This window comes from Rutidosis leptorrhynchoides, chromosome 9 (genome assembly GCF_046630445.1).
Source record: "Rutidosis leptorrhynchoides isolate AG116_Rl617_1_P2 chromosome 9, CSIRO_AGI_Rlap_v1, whole genome shotgun sequence".
In the NCBI taxonomy this organism is placed as follows: Eukaryota; Viridiplantae; Streptophyta; class Magnoliopsida; order Asterales; family Asteraceae; genus Rutidosis; species Rutidosis leptorrhynchoides.
In genome coordinates this window covers 252,056,042-252,076,335 of record NC_092341.1, presented here as the reverse complement: position 1 = coordinate 252,076,335, position 20,294 = coordinate 252,056,042, and the positions used below count along the sequence as shown (strand labels likewise).

The following is a 20,294-nucleotide window of genomic DNA, read 5'->3' as shown; positions in this document are numbered from 1 at the left end:
ATGTCCATGAAGTATGAAGTATTGCTTGTCTGTCACACCAACAATCGACAGATGAGAATGAAATTACGATTTAGAACTTGGGAATCAATTCACAGTTCTTAGAGTAATATAGCATCAATTTAGGGTTCGTAAAGTAATCTAATCTAATAAAACAGAATTAGGGTTACAAATTAAAATGAATGACGTAAAATAATCATTTACGTCAAAAAAAAAAACAAAAAAAAAATTAATACTTTAGATCACCATTGCAACTTTGAGAAAATAATGACCAATAACTTAATTTTGCTTTTTAAAAAGAAGTCGTTGTCATCAGAAAACTAAATTATTACGCCTATATAACAACTTTTTGGGGGTTTATTAAGATGAGCTCTCCGTTCCGTCATCGTTATCTTACGACGAATTTCCTCCGTTTCTACCAACTCGAAGGTGAACCATCAATTTCTTTTTCTTATCACTTTAATTATCTCATTTTTCATCATAAAATTTGCTCTAATTATGTCTCATTCTGGTAAGTATTTAATTTTAACAAATTAAAAATTAGTTTTAGGTGAAATGTTCCATTGATTAGGGTTTTCTGTGTGTGTGTGTGTGATCCTAAAGCTAACTTTTTATATATTCATTTGCTATTAAGTATTAATTATTTCCGAATTGAATGATTTAAATGCTATATTGTACGGATCATGATCTGATTTTGTGATTTGTGCTTCCTCGAAATATTAAAGCTTAAAAAATTAAAATTAAAACTTCAAATTTTGATTTTGCTTCTGATATATGACTTTCATAAATGTCTTCATTTAAACCAAATTACATGGAAATGTAGTTTCTTTTTGCACAGGGGAATGAAATTTAGCAAATCAAGTATTTGCAGTGCATGTTGAGGAGCCTTTGTTTGTTATGACTGTTTGTTTATTGGTTAATTAGTTATAAAACAAAGTACAAAACCCTTTTTGTGTGTGATTGTTTATATGAGTATTTATGAATTCGGGTCGATCTTTATATGATATATCCGATTTTTCTATCTGTATCTGCAGTAGCTGTTATACTCTTGCAGAAGTATATGTTACTCTTTTGTGTATATAAAATAATTTAATGTATCTAATAACAGGAAAATTTATATTTGGACAATAATAATCTTCAAGTATCACATAAGAATGTACTAGTTTCTTTGTTCTAAGGATTTCGAGTGTGTAATATATGGATGTCGTAAATTGTAGTTTGCAAAAGATTTAGCATATGTTAATGTAGACTTCGTGTATAATGTAAATATTGTGGCTTATGGTGTTGTATATAATCTTGCAGTTAAAACTACCTAGTCCATGTTGTTATCCAATTTTGGTAAAATGTCATCCGATGAGATACTCAAGGTTGTTTTCCCGCTACTCGAAGGGCCCGATTTAGCTTCTTGTATGGCCGTATGTAAGCAATGGCTACACGTCGCGCAAGACGATTACTTTTGGAAATGTCTTTGTGCAAAAAGATGGCCATCAACTTGTAAGAAACCATCGCCACCTGTAACCTATTACAAACTGTTTAAAACATTCTATAAGCGTGAAAACAATCGAACTCTTCTTCCACCAAGGATCTCGTTAACCGATCTTGAATTCTACATTGACTTCTGGGCAGACGGGAATATACTCTTCTCGGAAGTTGTTCCGGGCCCCACTTTACAGAAGCGTAACTGGACCCCACCAAGTGGGATCAGTTCGTTAATGAGGTATCATTTAGAAGGTCCAGAATACAAGCTAACGTTACCTGTAAAGCCTCAGTTTGCAGTTCCTTATACACAGACTGTTAGTGTATCTGTACTTGTGGCACGAAAAGATACCAATAAAGTTGCTTGTATTATTCACAAAGCAATGTTTGATTATATTGACCGGTCAACGTGTAGAGCACTTGCATTTGATTATCTTGTTTTTTCACCTGCGCACCCTTTTGTGCCGGGAATTCGTGCTTGGATTGCTTTGTTGTTCATGGAACATGGTGATGATTGTGATATTGATGTGTTCGGGATTGAAATGGATTTTTGTGATGCTGCTAATAATGAGGAAGAAGTGCTCTGGTTGTTGGACATGCTTGATTGGAAGTAAAATAAGATGTAGAGGTTCAATCAGTACTTGTATATATTTCATAATTTAATAATGTATTACTAGATTTGTGAAATACTAAAATGTTGTACTTGGGTCTTTAATAATGAAATTAATCTTCTTCATGTTTGGTTTTGTGATTTGCAATAGTTTATTAAAAGCTCCTTATGTAAAATATTACTACAATGTTTTAGGGGTGAACGCAAAACCGTTAAACCACAAAAATCGGCTGAGCCGTATTGGGTTGCTCGTCCAGTTTTGGATATTAGCAGTCTCGGCCGCCGGTTTGATAATCGTTAAAGCTAATCAGTGTCATAGGAGTTCTAATGTTTAGTGTTTGTTAAATCAAACCGAGATAAATATACACAAAATTACTCCCTCATTTTCAATTTAATAGTCTCCGGACAAAAAACGCAAAAAAAAAAAAAAAAAACGCATAGTTTAAGAAATGTTATTATCACATTTACTTTTTGTTCACTTTTCTATTTTACCTCATTTTTTAGTTTTTACCTACTTTTTTATTTTATAGAGGGGTATAAGACGACTTTACCTTAGTATTCTTATTTATTTTTCGAAGTGGACTATTAATTTAGAGCATTCAAAAAAGAAATACAAGTCTATTAAATTGAGACGGAAGGAAAAAAAAAAAGGAACTCAAAACCGTCAAACCAGTCTAGCATAGCAAGACAACTTATTTAGTCAAGTCTGGTTTGATATTTGTTGAAACAAGGTACACCAAGTTGGTTTGAGGTTTAGTTAAAACCAGACCATGAACTCTGTATTGAGCAAATTTCCTTTTTAGTTTGTATCTTCGAATGCACTAGTATTTCTATTCTTATACCAACTTCCGATCAAAGATGTCATGTGTCTAAATTAAAAAGAAATAGCAAAAAATTGTAAAAAATCTAGTTGCACAAAAATTTTAGCAAACTAGTCCTATAAATTGATTCAAGAAAAAGGTTAGCATTATTCATTTAGCTTCTGAATTAACAATCACAAACATTCAAGCGCATTTGATCTACAACATTCAGATAGTAGCCCATTAAAATGAGAACTCTTCAATCAATTCAACCAAAGTTTTAGATTAACTCAATGATTTCTGGTCTGATAACTCAAACTTCAAGTCAGATTCACACAAATTGAAGACATAACATAACACGGATGACTAAGATTATAAATAAAACATCAAAATTTGGTTCTTCCTGAAAACATAACAAGCTACATAAACATCAAAAATATGGCACGAATCGAACGATTGGGCTATTCATGGTGCAGCAACATCAACTCGTCCAGCAACATGATCAAGGTCTTGTCGGCCAGTGGATGTGATCCTTCTCCCTCTGTACAATGCAACCAGACTGTAAATTAATCATATATTAATCATATATATAAATGCACATATAAACATACCCATATATGCTTAAAATTAGACGATTTAACTCACCCCTTGGGGTCCATTTCAATGATTTTCATGACTTCCAACTGTTGAAGAATATGGCGTACAATACCACCACTGGCTTTGCAAAAATGTGGTGGTGCACTTCCGTTCCTCTTACGTCCACCGTATATTCTCTGGAACGCACCAACACCAAGACCACCCCTTAAGTATATTTTCCTTGCAATTGAAGCTGCAAAATAAAAATAAAAAAAATATAAATATGCATTTTTCGTTTAGTAGCTGTACTATTAGAAATATTGAGAAATTGAATTGATTACTACATAAACACTTACCAGCTCTGATATAATACCAGTCAGGATCATAGGGAGCAAGTTCCTTAAAGGTACCGGTCTTCACTATATCAGTCCATTCAGGGAGCTCCATCTATCAAGAAAATTGAATCACCATATAAATGCATTATGATTGAAACAAAAAAAAATCTATTTTGTGAGTAGTCTTTGAAGCAATTAGATATTAGTATGATTGATTCCATGAACAAACGGGGCCATATGCATTCATCTTGAGAGATATTGAAATAAATGCAAAGCTTTAAACTTTTAAAATGACAGGTACATAAAGAATATTGAAATTCAAAATTGTTTTCTTTACACGAAAAGCCCACAAAAAAACTAAAATAAAAAAGCATTCTAAAGCATCTATATTCATGTTTCATTGCATAACAATGCAGAAAAGTATCATGCTTTATGATATGAACAAATCTTAAAATTGACTTACTGCATAACAACTAATAGATTGTATGTAGTAAGCATCTGCATACTAAGCAGTACGCACTCAAATAAGTAGAACAGTACTCGTAATATATAATATATAATACAGTACAGATTAGGTTTACCAATCACAAAATCACATTTTCAACCACAAAAACAAAAGAACGCAAGAAGCATATGAAGTCTTATATACGTTTTATCTACTTCATTCTAGTTCTAGATCAATTAAATTAAAACTAATTATAATAAAAAAAATAATTAATTCTCAAATAATTAGCTTGTAAACTAAAGTTCAGTAACACAATAATACTAACTAACAAACAAACACGAAGCATACTACAGCAAACAAATACCTAATTTATCATATTCTTTTAAAAGAAACATGCTTAATGCTTGATTAATAATAATTAAAGGAAAAAAAAAAATCCTAAAATGAAGAATGTGATTTACATAAATACCTTGCCAGAACGTTTGAGATGAGCGGCATAACCCTTAACAAATTCATGAGGTGATACATCCTTCACTGTTCTTGCCGTCGCCATTGTTGCGTTAATGAGCCGGTTTACAAACGCACACTTGTACCAAAAATATAAAAAGTGGCTGCTGGCTAGGGTTTCGATGTTTCTTCTGTTATTAGTATTTATAGATAGATGTCGACTTTAGGCCCTCATCAGAATATATTGGGCCAAACTAGTTATTATGGGCCTATTGTTTAGTCGCTATGTTTAACACCAAATGAATTTTTTTTTGTTTTTCTTTTTCTAAAAAAAACTACATCTAAAGCCCACTAATAAATTTACATCACAAAGCATTTGTAACTAACGTACGAGCGGAGAGATGACTATGCGTTGATGCAAAAAATAATTTCTCTTTCTACGATAAACATTATTTGAGTAGTAGTAGAGATAGAGATGATATGCATATTGGAGAAATAATGATTGTGTTGGAAATTAATTATTACTAACACCCACAAACATTTTGAGTGGGAGTGGTTAGTTGTCACCATCTCATGCCACTAAGTAGATGTTTATTTTGAGTGGAAGTGGTTAGTTGTCTTCATCTCATTCCACTAAGTAGATGTTTATATAAAGGAATGAGATTAGTTAATCCATTTGTAGATATATCATCACTGATATAACACTTGTTCAAGTGGAACATTGCAAACCGTTGAAGGAACTTATGCCGTGAAACTGTGAAATCTTTCCATTTGTGATTGCTTTCTCGACCGGTGATATAAACGATGATCCTATCCGCTTCCGCTACTAGTTTCGGGTATGTCTCGAATCGTTTTCTGGTATGTCTAGAAACTTCTTAAAATACTACATTGGTATCAGAGCCATATGTTTATAATCCCGGTTAAATATTGTGTTTTTCCTTTATTGAAATGATATTGTATGTGTAATATTCTTATTAATATTCGTGTTCTGTTTGTTAATATGAGTTTTACAAATGCATTAAACTAATATATAGATTTAATGCAACATGACTTTTTTTTTTGGTAAACATATGATCAACTTTTGTGCTTCATGATTCAATTACCTTAGTAAATAAGCATTGAAAGTGATAAAGGGTCAAAGAGAATACGAAGTATGAGGATTAGCAAATTTGAAAATTATTTTTTGTTTTCAATCAGTTTGCTGATTGTGGTAGACAAATCTGCGTAATTGAAAAACTCTATGTGAATTGGTACACTTTTAATTAAGAATCGTACATGTTATGCACATGATATGTGAATGTAACTGTTGAATCATCATATGCTTTTTGTTAAATATGTATCTATTTGATTATAATAGATATGTATATGTAATCAAAGATGATTATGTTTCGTGGATACACGATCTCAATGTATTTGTCTTAAGCTATATATTTGTCACAACGATTTTGATGCTAGAAATTATTAAAAAAAAAAAAAAAGTTAACTTCTAATTTGCATTATATTTTGTTGGTAGATATATGGATAAACAAACAGTCTAGAATCTTATAAACCAATTGTGATTGTGGTTACTATTAAGAAATTCATATATTATCAAATTGCTCGAAATTTTATGAACTGAGCAATATTGATATTGTTGTGTTAAATTAAATTGCTTTTAACATGCTAAGAAGGTTTATATGTGAAACTGACTATAACTCAATGTACGCAAAGTTTGTATATATATATATATATATATATATATATATTTCATGAAGTTCGATAATTTTGTAAAATAAAATCATTTGTGTGAATCATGTCATATTATTACAGTTTCTTTGTATATTGCTTAACAACTCACGACCATGTTTGTGTAATATAATTATATTTTGTCATTATTATAATAATCATGATAATAATATAAGTTACATGAAGTTGTGTATTAGTTACACAAATATCATTATCATGTAAGTGATATACTTTTAAAAAAGTTTTTTTTTTTTTTTTTGTAACTCTATATTGATATTAAAGAGTTATTATCATAAGTTGTTATAATAAGTTGTTATAATTATAATTTAAATGAGTTATGTAACTCATGATTTTATAATATATTTTAATAAGTACACCATTATTGTAGTTCCATGACTAGTGTTTTGAACTAAAATGTCATACAATTATTCTTGTAATAATAATGTGTATGTGTGGTGAATCATTAAATGAACTTAGAGTAGTTCAAAGATTTATGTTTGGTTGAACATATTATCTTTGTGATAATTGTTGATTTTCTATTCTATATACTTTATAGACATTGTCTTAAAGAAAGTTTTGTATCGAGGACAAAATTTGGTTAATCATTTTGTAATGAGTATAAATTTATTTCTTTTTAATTAGTACTTGCATAATGAAATTATGATCATGACGATTAATTATTTTTAGTAATAATTATGATAAACTTTTATTTCGTTTGAAAGTAAGTATTATACCTTTTTTATCATTTGAAATAGGTATGACTATGTGAAATACTGAATATATTAACCATTTATTGGTGTAAATAGACATTTACACTATTTGGTTTCTTTATTTTCCAAATCGATTCATGTTATTTTTGTTTTAACATGAAGTAAGGTTATGCATCCGATTTAATATTTCTTTTGTGATTCTATATTTGTTATAGAAATTATTGAGGGAAAGAAAGAAAAGTTATACAAGAACCAAATTTATTTTATATTTTTTAGTAAAATATTGTACACACGAATCATTACTAAGTGTAATTAAACTTTTTTACGTTTAAAATTAATTTCTTAGTGAAATTGCAATCTTTATGAAATTAGCATATGTGCTATAATTAGATAACTTTGCATAATTGATTATGTTAATTGTAGTTTCATGGTAGGCTTTGTGGACGATAATTGAGAACATAGTGAACTTTTTCTTCACGCCCTACCGTGAACTATTATTTAGCATAATTTTATTATTGACAAAGTGTTTTTTATATATGGATGGATATTAATTAGTCTTGCATAAATGTCTATGTATTGAACGTTGGTTCAATTTAAAACTGTCTCATTTGAAATTTGTGTTCTATGATGACTTTCACATCCAACAACGTTGTTTAACTTAACGAGGATTTTAAGTTAAATATAAACAATTTTTGAAAATTGAGAAGCATGAATACCCAATGCGTTTGGAAGAGCAAGAGCCTCAAGATGCTCTTACCGTATTTAAGAAATGTTTATGAGAAAGAAAACAAATCCCTAATTAAGTGGGAGTGTGAAGAGTGTGACACTTTACACAAATTAAACTGTCACTCACATCGTGTTGTTGAGTAATGTTTTGACTTTAAAGACTTATTATCGTTATAAATATATTATCAATATCGGTTAATATACGATGATTAAAGTCTTACACATGAACATTGGTTCAAGATTTAATTATTTTCTTACCTCAAAGTTTGGAGCATATGATGTTGCACCTTACTTATAATGAAAACATCAAGTTTCGTTTTGGATTCTATATGGTTACCATAGTTGATAAACTTTGTGTTTGCATCTTGTCCTCTGTGGATAGTAGGTTTGAACATGGGAAACCATTTATTAAAGAATAACGAAATCTTTGGAGAGTTTTGATGAATTTCACTTTTTTAAGTGAAGTGGATATATATGAGAAATAACTTTCTAGATGGAGTTGTTAAGAACGGTTCATACAAGTTAGTCTTGAACGATGATCAAATTTATATCCATACATGATTGTTCATTAAAACAAATATCTACGTGATATTGGTTTTCATTATTGATTTCACGAAATGCGGTTGAGTTCTCCTTAAGAACAAGCTCATTTAATATTAGTTTTATTCTAAATGATTTTATCGTTATCTAAGTGATAACTAAATGAAATTTCCTCACTTATAACTTCAATATGTTTGAATGAAGTAAGTACGGCATACTAGTTTAGCATATTGACTAACAATACTTCTATCTTAGTCTACCATGTTTTACTGGCTAGATAGTGATAAAGTGAAAATGTGCACTTGTAAGCATTGCCAAGGAAAAGGCTACGAAAAATCATGTAGAAAGTAAACTAAATTGTTTATTCCATTGTACATGACTCATTTGAATTATGTGGTCTTATGAACGTTAGAGAAAGAGAAAGGACATATTGTTAATAATTTCCTCGTGTTAGTTGATTTCTCGAAAATCCAAAGCGTTGGATTAAATTTCAAAATTATGTAAATTTTGTTGAGAATTAACTTACGCGAAAAATTATTAAAGACATATACTCCGTATAAAGGTCCAATTGAGGATGTGAATATCTTGTGATTAGTTCATAGCATTGTGTGATGTTAAAGGTATTCAAACGTCATTTATTTACTCCAATAACTCCATAACAAAACAATGTTTTGGAAAGTTGGAATAAACGATCCTCGAATTGGTTAAGGCGATGATGGGGTAATGTGAAATCCCACATTCGTACCTAATTGAATGTCCTTGAAAATTAGTAACTTCCACACCATGTAAGTTATGAAATGATTATGACCAAAATTACAATGTCATAGGACATTTAGGTTATGAAACGTACATATTAAATTTATCAAATAAATTTTGGAAAATAGGTTCAAGAGGTGGAAATTTGTTTTCGCCAAGTGCGTTAACAATCAAGAGGTTATATGTTCATACGTGAAGACGTCAGTGGGAGTCTAACTCATTTTAAAACTTGAAATATAACGTTCTTGGAAATGAGTTTTCAAAATCTGTAGATACAAATAAAGTTTCGTCTTTATTTGAGTGGGAGAAATTTATTTATATAATTATCTCATTCGAGTGGTAGAAATTTGAGGAATGATGTTAGAAGATTTGTTTATCTGTGCACAAGATAATTTATTTATCTATGCACGATTCCTCAAACTATTGCGAATGAGAATAATTCTGAATTGAGTGGGAGCTTATGAGATACCAAGAATTAGTTTCAAAGAAATCTCAGTTACGACAAAGAAATTGTCAGTATAAACCCTATTCGAAATGAGATTGAATAAGAATAATGGAATAAGAATTGGAGTGAGTATCCTGAAGTTACAAAGGTCAACATGTGGCATAAGGTTATAACCAACAAGAAAAATTTACTTTGTGATAACCTCGTATCTTGTTATAATTTTACCAAGTTAGGTTGATTCTAGCCATAATGACAAACAATAGACCGTGAATTACATTTTATCATTGTTAATAGTCTTAACTTCTCAATGAAGAACTGTAGCAAGAAATCAATGTGTAGATTTTTTAAACAATGGCCACAAACATATGGTTGATAATGCTAAAAACGAACATATATTTCATAGCATTATCCTTCAAGAAAAACAAGCTTTTAGTTGCAATTGTTCTATTTACGAGTAATATTCGTTTAAATAATAAAAGGTGAAGACAAAAGACAGATTTGACAATTTGAATGAGCAAACGACCAAAAAGCTAAAAAGTACAAAGTACAATCCAAGTGGTTCAAATTATTGATGAGAAACGTCTAAAAATGACAAGAGTACAAGCCGTGAAACGCAAAGTACAAGATATTAAATCGTACAAAAAGGCGTTCAAAAATCCGGAACCGAGACATGAACCAACTATCAACGTGCGACGCAACGGATCAAAAATTACAAGTCAACTATGCACGAGAATATAATATAATATATAATTAATTATATATATATATATATATATATATATATATATATATATTATATTTATCCGCATCCCACGTTTTGGATTTGATCAATGAGCTGGAATCCAAAGCTCCGTGACTGCGGAGCTATGAAGAACAAAAATACCGCACTCGCGGAGCACACAGTGATCAAGTGGGCCTATAAAAGGCCGCACATTCTGCTCGATTCATCATTCCTTTTCCTTCTTTCTATCTACGTAAAATATATATATATAATTTTAATTTTAATTTTAATTTAAAGTTTAATAATAATAAGGTTATGTTGGCGAATGTTTTAGGTTTGTAAGTCGAAATTCTGTCCATGTAATGCTACGCTATTAATAATCATTGTAAGTTATGTTCAACATTTTTAAATTAATGTCTCGAAGCTAAGTTATTATTATGCTTATTTGAGCCGAAGTAATCATGATGTTGGACTAAATATTAAAGACGGGGTTATTAGGCTTTGTACCATAATTGGGGTTTGAACAAAAGACCGACACTTGTGGAAATTGGACTATGGACTATTAATGGGCTTTATATTTGTTTAACTGAATGATAGTTCGTTAATTTAATATAGAGATTTACAATTTTAAGTAATTATAAATAACCACATATACTCAATCGGATACGATGGGCGGGATATTTATAAATACTAATAATCGTTCATTTGACCGGACACGGGGATGGATTAATAGTCAATGGACTCATTAAAACAGGGGTGGATTACGTACAAGGACACTTGGCGTAATTGTTAACAAAGTATTAAAACTTAGGGTTACACGCAGTCAATATCCTGGTGTAATTATTAAACAAATTATTAAGACCTTGTTACAGTTTAAGTCCCCAATTAGTTGGAATATTTGACTTCGGGTATAAGGATAATTTGACGAGGACACTCGCACTTTATATTTATGACTGATGGACTGTTATGGACAAAAACCAGATGGACATATCAAATAATCCAGGACAAAGGACAATTAACCCATGGTAATAAACTAAAATCAACACGTCGAACATCATGATTACGGAAGTTTAAATAAGCATAATTCCTTTATTTTATATCTTATCGCACTTTTAATTATCGTACTTTTAAATTATCGCAATTTTATTTACCGTCATTTTATTTATCACACTTTAATTTATCGCACTTTAATTAGCGTCATTTACTTTACGCTTTAAATTAAGTTATATTTTGCATTAGGTTTTAATTGTGACTAAAGTTTTAAAATCGACAAACCGGTTATTAAACGGTAAAATCCCCTTTTATAATAATAATAATATTACTTATATATATATATATATATATATATATATATATATATATATATATATATATATATATATATATATATATATATATATACAATTATATATTTTTTTTAAATATAGCGTTAAACTTGGCTAGCTCCCTGCGGAACGAACCGGACTTACTAAAAACTACACTACTCTACGATTAGGTACACTGCCTATAGTGTTGTAGCAAGGTTTAGGTATATCCATTCAATAAATAAATAAATAACTTGTGTAAAATTGTAACGTATTTAATAGTATTTCGCAACAAAAATATAACTATTTTGTATACACCTCGCATATCATCATGTATTTTTGGCACCGCTGCCGGGGAACTCACTTAACGCTGAAGCGAAACGCTATAAAAAAAAGAACAAAAATATATTTCTATATTTTTAACTGTTTAAATTAAAAAGTTCATATTTTTTATTAAGATTTATAAAAACTAATAAGTAATTTATTTTTATTTTTAATTTTAGTTAAGTTATAAAATATATAAAAAATAATAATAATAATAATAATAATAAAAATATTAAAATCTGAACCTACGTAATTTGAGCCTGCACTCGCGGAGGTTTTGGGCAGCTAAAATCCGCACTCGCGGAGCTGTCTGACAGCTGCAACCTGGTACGTGCATTAATTACGGTTTAGGGTTTAAATTTAATTATTATTATTATTATTATTAACCTAATTAGGGTTTTTAGTTTAATATTAATTAGTTTTAGTTTAATTAAATTTGTATTTTTAAGTATTAATTAGTTTTATTACTTATAAAATTAATACTTTTATAAAATAATAATATAAAAATAATATATTTATAAAAATTGTATTTTTATAACTTTAAGTTTTATTTTTATATTTTGTATCTTTTTATTTCGTTTAATCGTAATTTGTATATTTATCGTTCGTATTTAGTTTAAACTTAGTTTTTGTCGTAGTATTTTATATTTTTATATTTTTAGGTATTGCCATAAAATCCCTTAAGTGATTTTTATTTAGATTAAGATTTAGGTGCTTTAGAATTTTACGACGTCGCTTATCGCTTTAATATTTTATAGATTTTAGTGCCTAATTAAGTTATTGCCGTTTTGGATATAGAATTCCTTTTAAGCTTTAATACCTTTAGACGCAACTTTTAATATTTAGTTTTTAGACTTTTAAGTTTCGACGCTTTACTTTCTTATTTTTATTTTTCGACCTTTTATTTTTCGACGTTTTTCGACGCGCTTTTCTTTTTCATTTCGACGCTATAGTTTTTAGGACATAGATTTTATCTTCTTTAAATTTCGACGAAAAATTATTTTAAGCGGTTAAATTGATAGACATCCAAAATTTTATGGTTCGTAGTAATAGTTGGATTTGTTAGTGGCGAGTTGTGGGCTTCCAATTTAAAGGGTCCTGGCTACCTGCTGCATTTATTGGCTATTCGAAACGTGGGCAAAATAAGAAAAGTCTATTAATTTGATAACTTATATAATTTTTATCTTTATAACTAATAGGATATTCAGTGAATGCACCGAGCAAAACGTTCACCACCTGTAACTCGATCAAGACATCTAGCCAACATTGTCGCCGTTGATTTTTCTTTAGAATCATCATCTAGTCAACCAAGTACTCTAATTCAAATTTCCGATAATCCATTTTTTGAACTCGGCCTCACAATTGAGAACCCGGAGGATATTCAGGGACAATTCAAAGATCCTGAACCACAAATCATTCCTCCTGAACCACAAATCACTCATCCAGAGATTATCGAGGAAGAAACCATTAAATCAGAATCCTCTAGTGATTAAGATTCAACAAATTCAATCATGGAAAATCTGGAACCTCTAAGTATGGAAGACCGAATGAGGGCTAAACGCACTGGCCAAGGTCATGTCATTACTCAACCAGACATTAATGCGCCAGATTATGAAATCAAAGGACATATTCTACACATGGTAACTAATCAATGCCAATTTAGTGGTGCGTCGAAGGAAGATCCAAACGAACATCTTCGTACTTTTAATAGGATCTGTACTCTATTCAAAATCAGAGAAGTTGAGGATGAACAGATCTATCTCATGTTATTTTCCTGGACTTTAAAGGGAGAAGCCAAAGATTGGTTAGATTCGTTACCTGAAGGGGCGATTGATACATGGGATGTCTTAGTTGAAAATTTTCTTAAACAATTCTTTCCGGCATCTAAAGCTGTGAGACTTCAAGAAGAAATTGTTACGTTCACACAAAGGCCAAATGAAACTCTATATGAGGCGTGGACAAGATTCGGAAAGTTGTTGAGAGAATGTCCTCAACATGATTTAGACACTTATCAAATAGTACAAATATTCTATCAAGGATGCGATATTACCATACGAAAAGACATCGATATAGCAGCTGGTGGTTCCATTATGAAGAAAACCGCAACTGAAGCTTACAAAATTATTGATAACACTGCTTCCCACTCACATGAATGGCCTCAAGAAAAAGACATCGTTAGATCATCTAAAGCGGCTAGAACCGATTCTAGCCATGACTTTGATTCTATTTCCGCAAAGTTAGATGTTTTTGAGAGACGAATGGAAAAGATGACCAAGGATATTCACGCAATACGAATTAGTTGTGAGCAGTGTGGAGGACCACATTTGACAAAAGATTGTCTCAGTATTGAACAAACAATGAAACAAAGAGAGAATGTTTTATATATAAACCAAAGGCCTGGAAATAATTTTCAGAATAATTATCAACTGCCAAGACCAAACTACAATCAAAATCAGAATTATAACCGAAATGTTCCATACAACAACCAACAAGGTCCTAAAAATCAACAAGTATCTAATAATACTTACAACCAGCAAAGACCTATTTTTCAAAATAAACCACCACAAACCGATGATAAAAATCCAAATCTAGAAGACATGATGTCAAAGCTAGTTGAATCTCAAACGCAGTTTTTCACATCTCAGAAACAAACCAATGAACAAAATGCTCAAGCATTTAGAAATCAACAAGCTTCAATCCAAAATCTGGAACAAGAAGTAAGTAACCTAGCAAGTTTGATAGGTGAAAGAAAACCGGGAAGTCTACCTAGCGATACAAATGATAACCCTCGGAATGAAACAGCTAAAGCCATTACCACGAGAAGTGGTATTACACTTAAACCACCTGAAATTCCTATAAATTCTGATGACTCTACTCCTACTACACAGGCACCACAGCCTGAGCAAGAGAAGGAAAAAGAACCGGTAGTTGAAAAGGTTAATGAAGATAACACAGTTAAGGCTAAACCTTATGCTAAACCATACCAACCACCGCTTCCTTACCCGAGTAAAATGAGAAAAGAAAGACTTGAAGCCGAGCAATCCAAATTCTTGGATATGTTTAAACAAATAAATGTCAATCTTCCTTTCATTGATTTAATTTCAGGAATGCCTAGATATGCTAAATTTCTGAAAGATCTAATCACAAATAGAAAGAAAATGGAAGAACTCTCGGCTGTTACAATGAATGCTAATTGTTCTGCAGTGTTGTTGAATAAGCTACCAGAAAAACTCTCAGATCCAGGAAGTTTCACAATTCCATGTTTTCTGGGTAGTCTTAGTTTAATAGAAGCATTGGCAGACTTAGGTGCTAGTATAAATTTAATGTCGTATTCACTATACGCTAAACTAGACCTTGGAGAATTGAAACCAACATGAATAAGTATACAACTAGCCGATCGATCAGTAAAATATCATAGAGGGATAATGGAGAACATGCTAACTTTAGTATTTCCAGTAGATTTTTTTATTCTGGACATGGAAGAAGATTCTCGAGTTCCTCTCATATTAGAAAGACCATTCTTAAACACGGATAAAGCAATAATAGACGTGTTTGGTAAGAAATTGACCCTAAGTATAGAGGACGAGAGTGTTACCTTTTCTGTTGATAGAGCCATGCAACAACCGCAATCTTCAGATGATACATGTTATTATGTTCAAACTATAGATTCACATGCAGAATTGTTAGAAGAATTTCCAGAATTACAAGGAACAGGAGAATGTTCTTTAGGAGAAGGAACTGAACCAATTGATGAAGCTGAAATGTTAGCTACACTCATGGCTAATGAATACGAACCAACAATAGAAGAACTTCAAATGCTAAAAGAGGAAGACAAATATCGATATAAATCATCGATAGAAGAACCACCGATATTAGAGTTAAAGCCACTTCCAACCATTTGGAATACGCTTATTTACACGGTGAATCTAAATTACCTGTAATAATATCGTCTTCTCTTACAGAAAATGAAAAATCTCAACTCATTTCGGTGCTAAAAGCTCATAAACCAGCTATTGCATGGAAGATTCATGATATTAATGGAATAAGTCCTTCGTATTGCACACATAAAATCCTTATGGAAGAAGGCCATAAAACCTATGTGCAATGCTAACGAAGACTAAATCCTAATATGCAAGATGTTGTTAAGAAAGAAATTATTAAACTGCTCGATGCAGGTTTAATTTATCCAATTTCTGATAGTCCATGGGTAAGCCCAGTTCAATGTGTACCTAAGAAGGGTGGCATGACTGTCATCAAAAATGAAAAAGATGAGCTTATTCCCACTATGACTGTAACAGGATGGCGTGTTTGTATTGATTATAGAAAATTAAATGATGCCACCAGAAAAGATCACTTTCCCTTACCTTTCATTGATCAAATGTTGGAAAGATTAGTCGGAAATAGTTACTATTGTTTTCTTGACGGTTTTTCCGGATATTTTCAAATTCCAATAGCACCCGAGGACCAAGAGAAAACCACGTTCACGTGCCCTTATGGTACTTTTGCTTACAAACGCATGCCATTTGCACTTTGCAACGCCCCTGCAACCTTTCAAAGGTGTATGATGGCGATTTTTCACGACATGATAGAAGAATGCATGGAAGTTTTCATGGATGACTTTTCAGTCTTCGGTGATACTTTTGAAACATGTCTAGTTAATCTTGAACGAATGCTTATTAGATGCGAGCAATCAAATCTAGTACTTAATTGAGAGAAATGCCATTTCATGATTAGAGAAGGCATCGTTCTTGGTCATAAAATTTCAAAAGAAGGAATTGAAGTGGATAGAGCTAAAGTAGATGTAATTGCTAAACTTCCACATCCCACCAATGTTAGAGGAGTTAGGAGTTTTCTAGGGCATGCCGGTTTTTACCGACGTTTCATAAAAGACTTTTCTAAAATTGTCTCTCCTATGAATAAACTCCTAGAAAAGGATGCTCCATTCATCTTTTCGGATGAATGCATCAAATCTTTTAATATTCTTAAAGAAAAACTCACTAATGCGCCGATCATGATAACTCCAAATTGGAATCTACCATTTGAACTCATGTGCGATGCAAGTGATTTTGCAATGGGAGCCGTTTTAGGACAAAGGATTGAAAAACGATTTCAACCTATTTATTACGCTATTAAGACGTTACAAGGAGCATAAACGAACTACACAACTACTGAAAAAGAACTCCTTGCTATTGTCTTTGCTTTTGACAAATTTCGTTCATATCTCGTTCTAGCTAAAACAGTGGTCTATACCGACCATTCTGCTCTTAGATACCTATTTTCAAAACAAGATGCTAAACCACGATTAATCCGTTGGATTTTACTCTTGCAAGAGTTCGATATTGAAATCCGAGACAAAAAGGGAGCAGAAAATCTCTCCGCTGATCATCTTTCTCGTCTTGAAAATCCTGAATTAGAAGTTCTAAATGAATCGGCCATACAAGACAACTTTCCTGATGAATATCTTTTAAAGATCGATTATAATGAAATTCCATGGTTTGCAGACTATGCAAACTACTTAGTATGTGGATTCCTTGAAAAAGGGTTGTCGTACCAAAAACGAAAGAAATTCTTTAGTGATATAAAACACTATTTTTGGGAAGATCCACATTTGTTTAAAAGTTGTCCCGATGGAATAATACGTCGATGCGTATTCGGGGATGAAGCTAGTCAAATCTTAAACCATTGTCACACAGGACCAACAGGAGGGCATTATGGGCCTCAACTCACAGCAAGAAAAGTTTATGACGCTAGATTTTATTGGCCTACAATTTTCAAAGACACACACCTTCTTTGTAAATCCTGTGATGCATGTCAAAGAGCCGGAAAAATAAATCAACGTGATGAAATGCCACAAAATGTTATTCAAGTATGTGAAGTATTTGACGTTTGGGGTATTGACTTTATGGGTCCATTTCTAAAATCTCATAATAATCTCTACATTCTCGTTGCCATTGATTATGTATCTAAATGGGCGGAAGCATAAGCTCTCCCAACTAACGATGCACGAGTTGTAGTCAATTTTTTAAAACGTCTTTTTGCTAGGTTCGGAACACCGAAAGCTTTAATAAGTGATCGGGGTACTCATTTTTGTAATAATCAACTTGAGAAAGTTCTCAAAAGATATGGAGTAACTCATAAAATCTCCACCGCTTATCATCCACAAACAAGTGGACAAGTTGAAAATACCAACCGAGCTTTAAAACGTATTCTAGAGAAAGCCGTAGGATCAAATCCGAAGGAATGGTCCATGAAATTGGAGGATGCACTATGGGCTTTTCGAACAGCCTACAAAACTCCAATTGGAACCACACCTTTTAAACTCGTTTACGAAAAAGCATGTCACCTTCCAGTAGAAATTGAGCACAAAGCATTTTGGGCTTTGAAGACATGTAATCTTGATTTACTTGAAGCTGGACGTCTACGGTTAAGTCAATTAAACGAATTAGAAGAATTAAGACATGAAGCATATGAAAATTCGTTAATCTATAAGGAAAGAACGAAGAAATGGCATGATAAAAGAATCAGAAGTTCAAAAGAATTCAAGGAAGGAGACAGAGTTCTTCTTTTCAATTCACGATTCAAGCTATTTCCTGGAAAATTGAAATCAAGATGGTCTGGACCATTCATAGTCAAAAGAGTTTTCCCATACAGAACAGTAGAATTAATAAATTCAAATGGGATTGAATTTAAGGTTAATGGTCACAGAGTTAAACATTACATAGATAATCCAATGAAAATTGAAGATGAAGTTAATCACAATTTCGACACCACAGCTAACTAAGTGTGGGAAGATTCGAATTTTTTAAGGGTAATATGAATTTCTGTTAGAGTTAGATACTCTGTTTTCGTGTAGTTTTCAAAAATGAAATCCGCATGGTCTTTCCCTAGCAGACCCTAAAGAACTAGTCTTCTCCCTCCATTCTGAATTTTTATTTCTTTTAGGTTTTACGAGATGAAGAATTCCTTTGATTTGAACCATGGTCTAATGCTACACGCTTTGATTATTAAACGTAATAATGACACACTCCCAAGTGAAGTGGCATCCTTCATAAGAGGCAAAATGGACGAAGTGAGGAAAGAACTCGGGAAAGATCATCATAAGATACATTTTGGTAAAGGAAAATCAAAATCCACAACAAAAAGAAGAGCACGACACCTTGAAAGATGTCATAAATGCGGAAAATGGTCACACGAAGGTAAATGTTCGAACAATCAAACATATTCAAATACCGAATTTGTTACTCTATGCAGAGAAGGACCGTTCATATGTTTAGAAGAAAAGTTATTGAAGAATCGAGGTTACGCTTATGTAGCTAAGGAAAACCAAATCACACGACTCTCCTATGAGTCGGCTAAAGCAGGTCACTGAGAATTCTATCTCACAGGTATGTATGTACAGTTTTATTTTTTTATTTTATTGCTTTTAACTTTTTGATAATAAACGCTGAATCATTCGCTATAAAGTATTAAATTGATATTCAATAAAATTAGGTATGCGAAACCGAAATTATTGATATCATACAAAAATTTATTACATCACTGCGAAATTTACCGTTTATTCATAAGGTATAAATATCTTTAATCAATCAATCCAAAATATTTCAAAAATTCATCAGGAGTAAAACTAGGTAATATAGCCGAAATTACTTTACCCAAAAGAGGGGCGTATATTTTTGATAATATTTTATTTATTAAAGTGGGATAAATGACCAAAAAGATTTTTAATTTTATTTTTACCATATTTTTAAAATTAATATTATAAATTTTTAAAATCAATATATTTAAGTTTGTAAATATTTTAAAAAACTAATATTTTTAATATAAGTTTGTAAAACTAAAATATATAAATATTAATAATATTTACATGAAATTTTATGCATTTTAAATTTAAGTTTGGTGTGAATTTAAAAACAAAATTTACTTTATTTCATTAAGTTAAAAATATGATTTCTAAAATTCGTCGTAAGTTGAAGACTAGGTCATTGAACCAAAATTGTTTTACCCAAGGGCGGGACGAGAAATTTTGTTATCATTATTTTTAATCTTATTGAATTAAAGTATGCCAAAAACATTTAAAAAAGCCAAAAATCTTTGCTTTTAAAACAATCGCTTTAAAATGACAAATTTTAAAATTTTGTCGAGGGACGGACTAGGTAAACGTGCCGAAACAACCTCGTCCTAAATAAAAAGGAAAACAAAATTTTAAATTTAATTAATTGTTTTATTACTAAAGATTTTATAAAAAAAGGGAAATCCGCACTCGCGGAGTTTTTGTGGTACCCACATCCGCACTCGCGGAGGTTCTAAAACGGACCAGGATATATCTGGTCGAGACAAACACACCACACCCAAAAATT

General features: G+C 31.4%; 2 protein-coding genes across 3 annotated transcripts; one reads left to right on the top strand and one right to left on the bottom strand.

Annotated features, from left to right (window-relative positions):
• The first annotated feature begins 356 nt into the window (after positions 1-356).
• Positions 357-2,191, top strand: LOC139867122 (F-box protein At5g39250-like). Of its 2 annotated transcripts, none has more exons than XM_071855454.1 (2): positions 357-426; positions 1,300-2,191. In XM_071855454.1, exon 2 carries the CDS (start codon positions 1,317-1,319, stop codon positions 2,085-2,087), a length of 771 nt encoding a protein of 256 aa, XP_071711555.1. In that variant the 5' UTR covers positions 357-426; positions 1,300-1,316; the 3' UTR covers positions 2,088-2,191. The 2 variants fall into 2 exon arrangements, with proteins under 2 accessions (XP_071711555.1, XP_071711556.1); XM_071855455.1 differs by lacking the exon at positions 357-426 and adding an exon at positions 455-508.
• Positions 2,192-3,126: 935 nt separating this feature from the next.
• Positions 3,127-4,849, bottom strand: LOC139866762 (small ribosomal subunit protein eS19y-like). Its single transcript, XM_071855053.1, has 4 exons — positions 4,709-4,849; positions 3,816-3,906; positions 3,529-3,712; positions 3,127-3,424 (listed from the first exon to the last, which is right to left on the bottom strand). Exons 1-4 carry the CDS (start codon positions 4,790-4,792, stop codon positions 3,349-3,351), a joined length of 435 nt encoding a protein of 144 aa, XP_071711154.1. The 5' UTR covers positions 4,793-4,849; the 3' UTR covers positions 3,127-3,348.
• Positions 4,850-20,294: the final 15,445 nt, after the last annotated feature.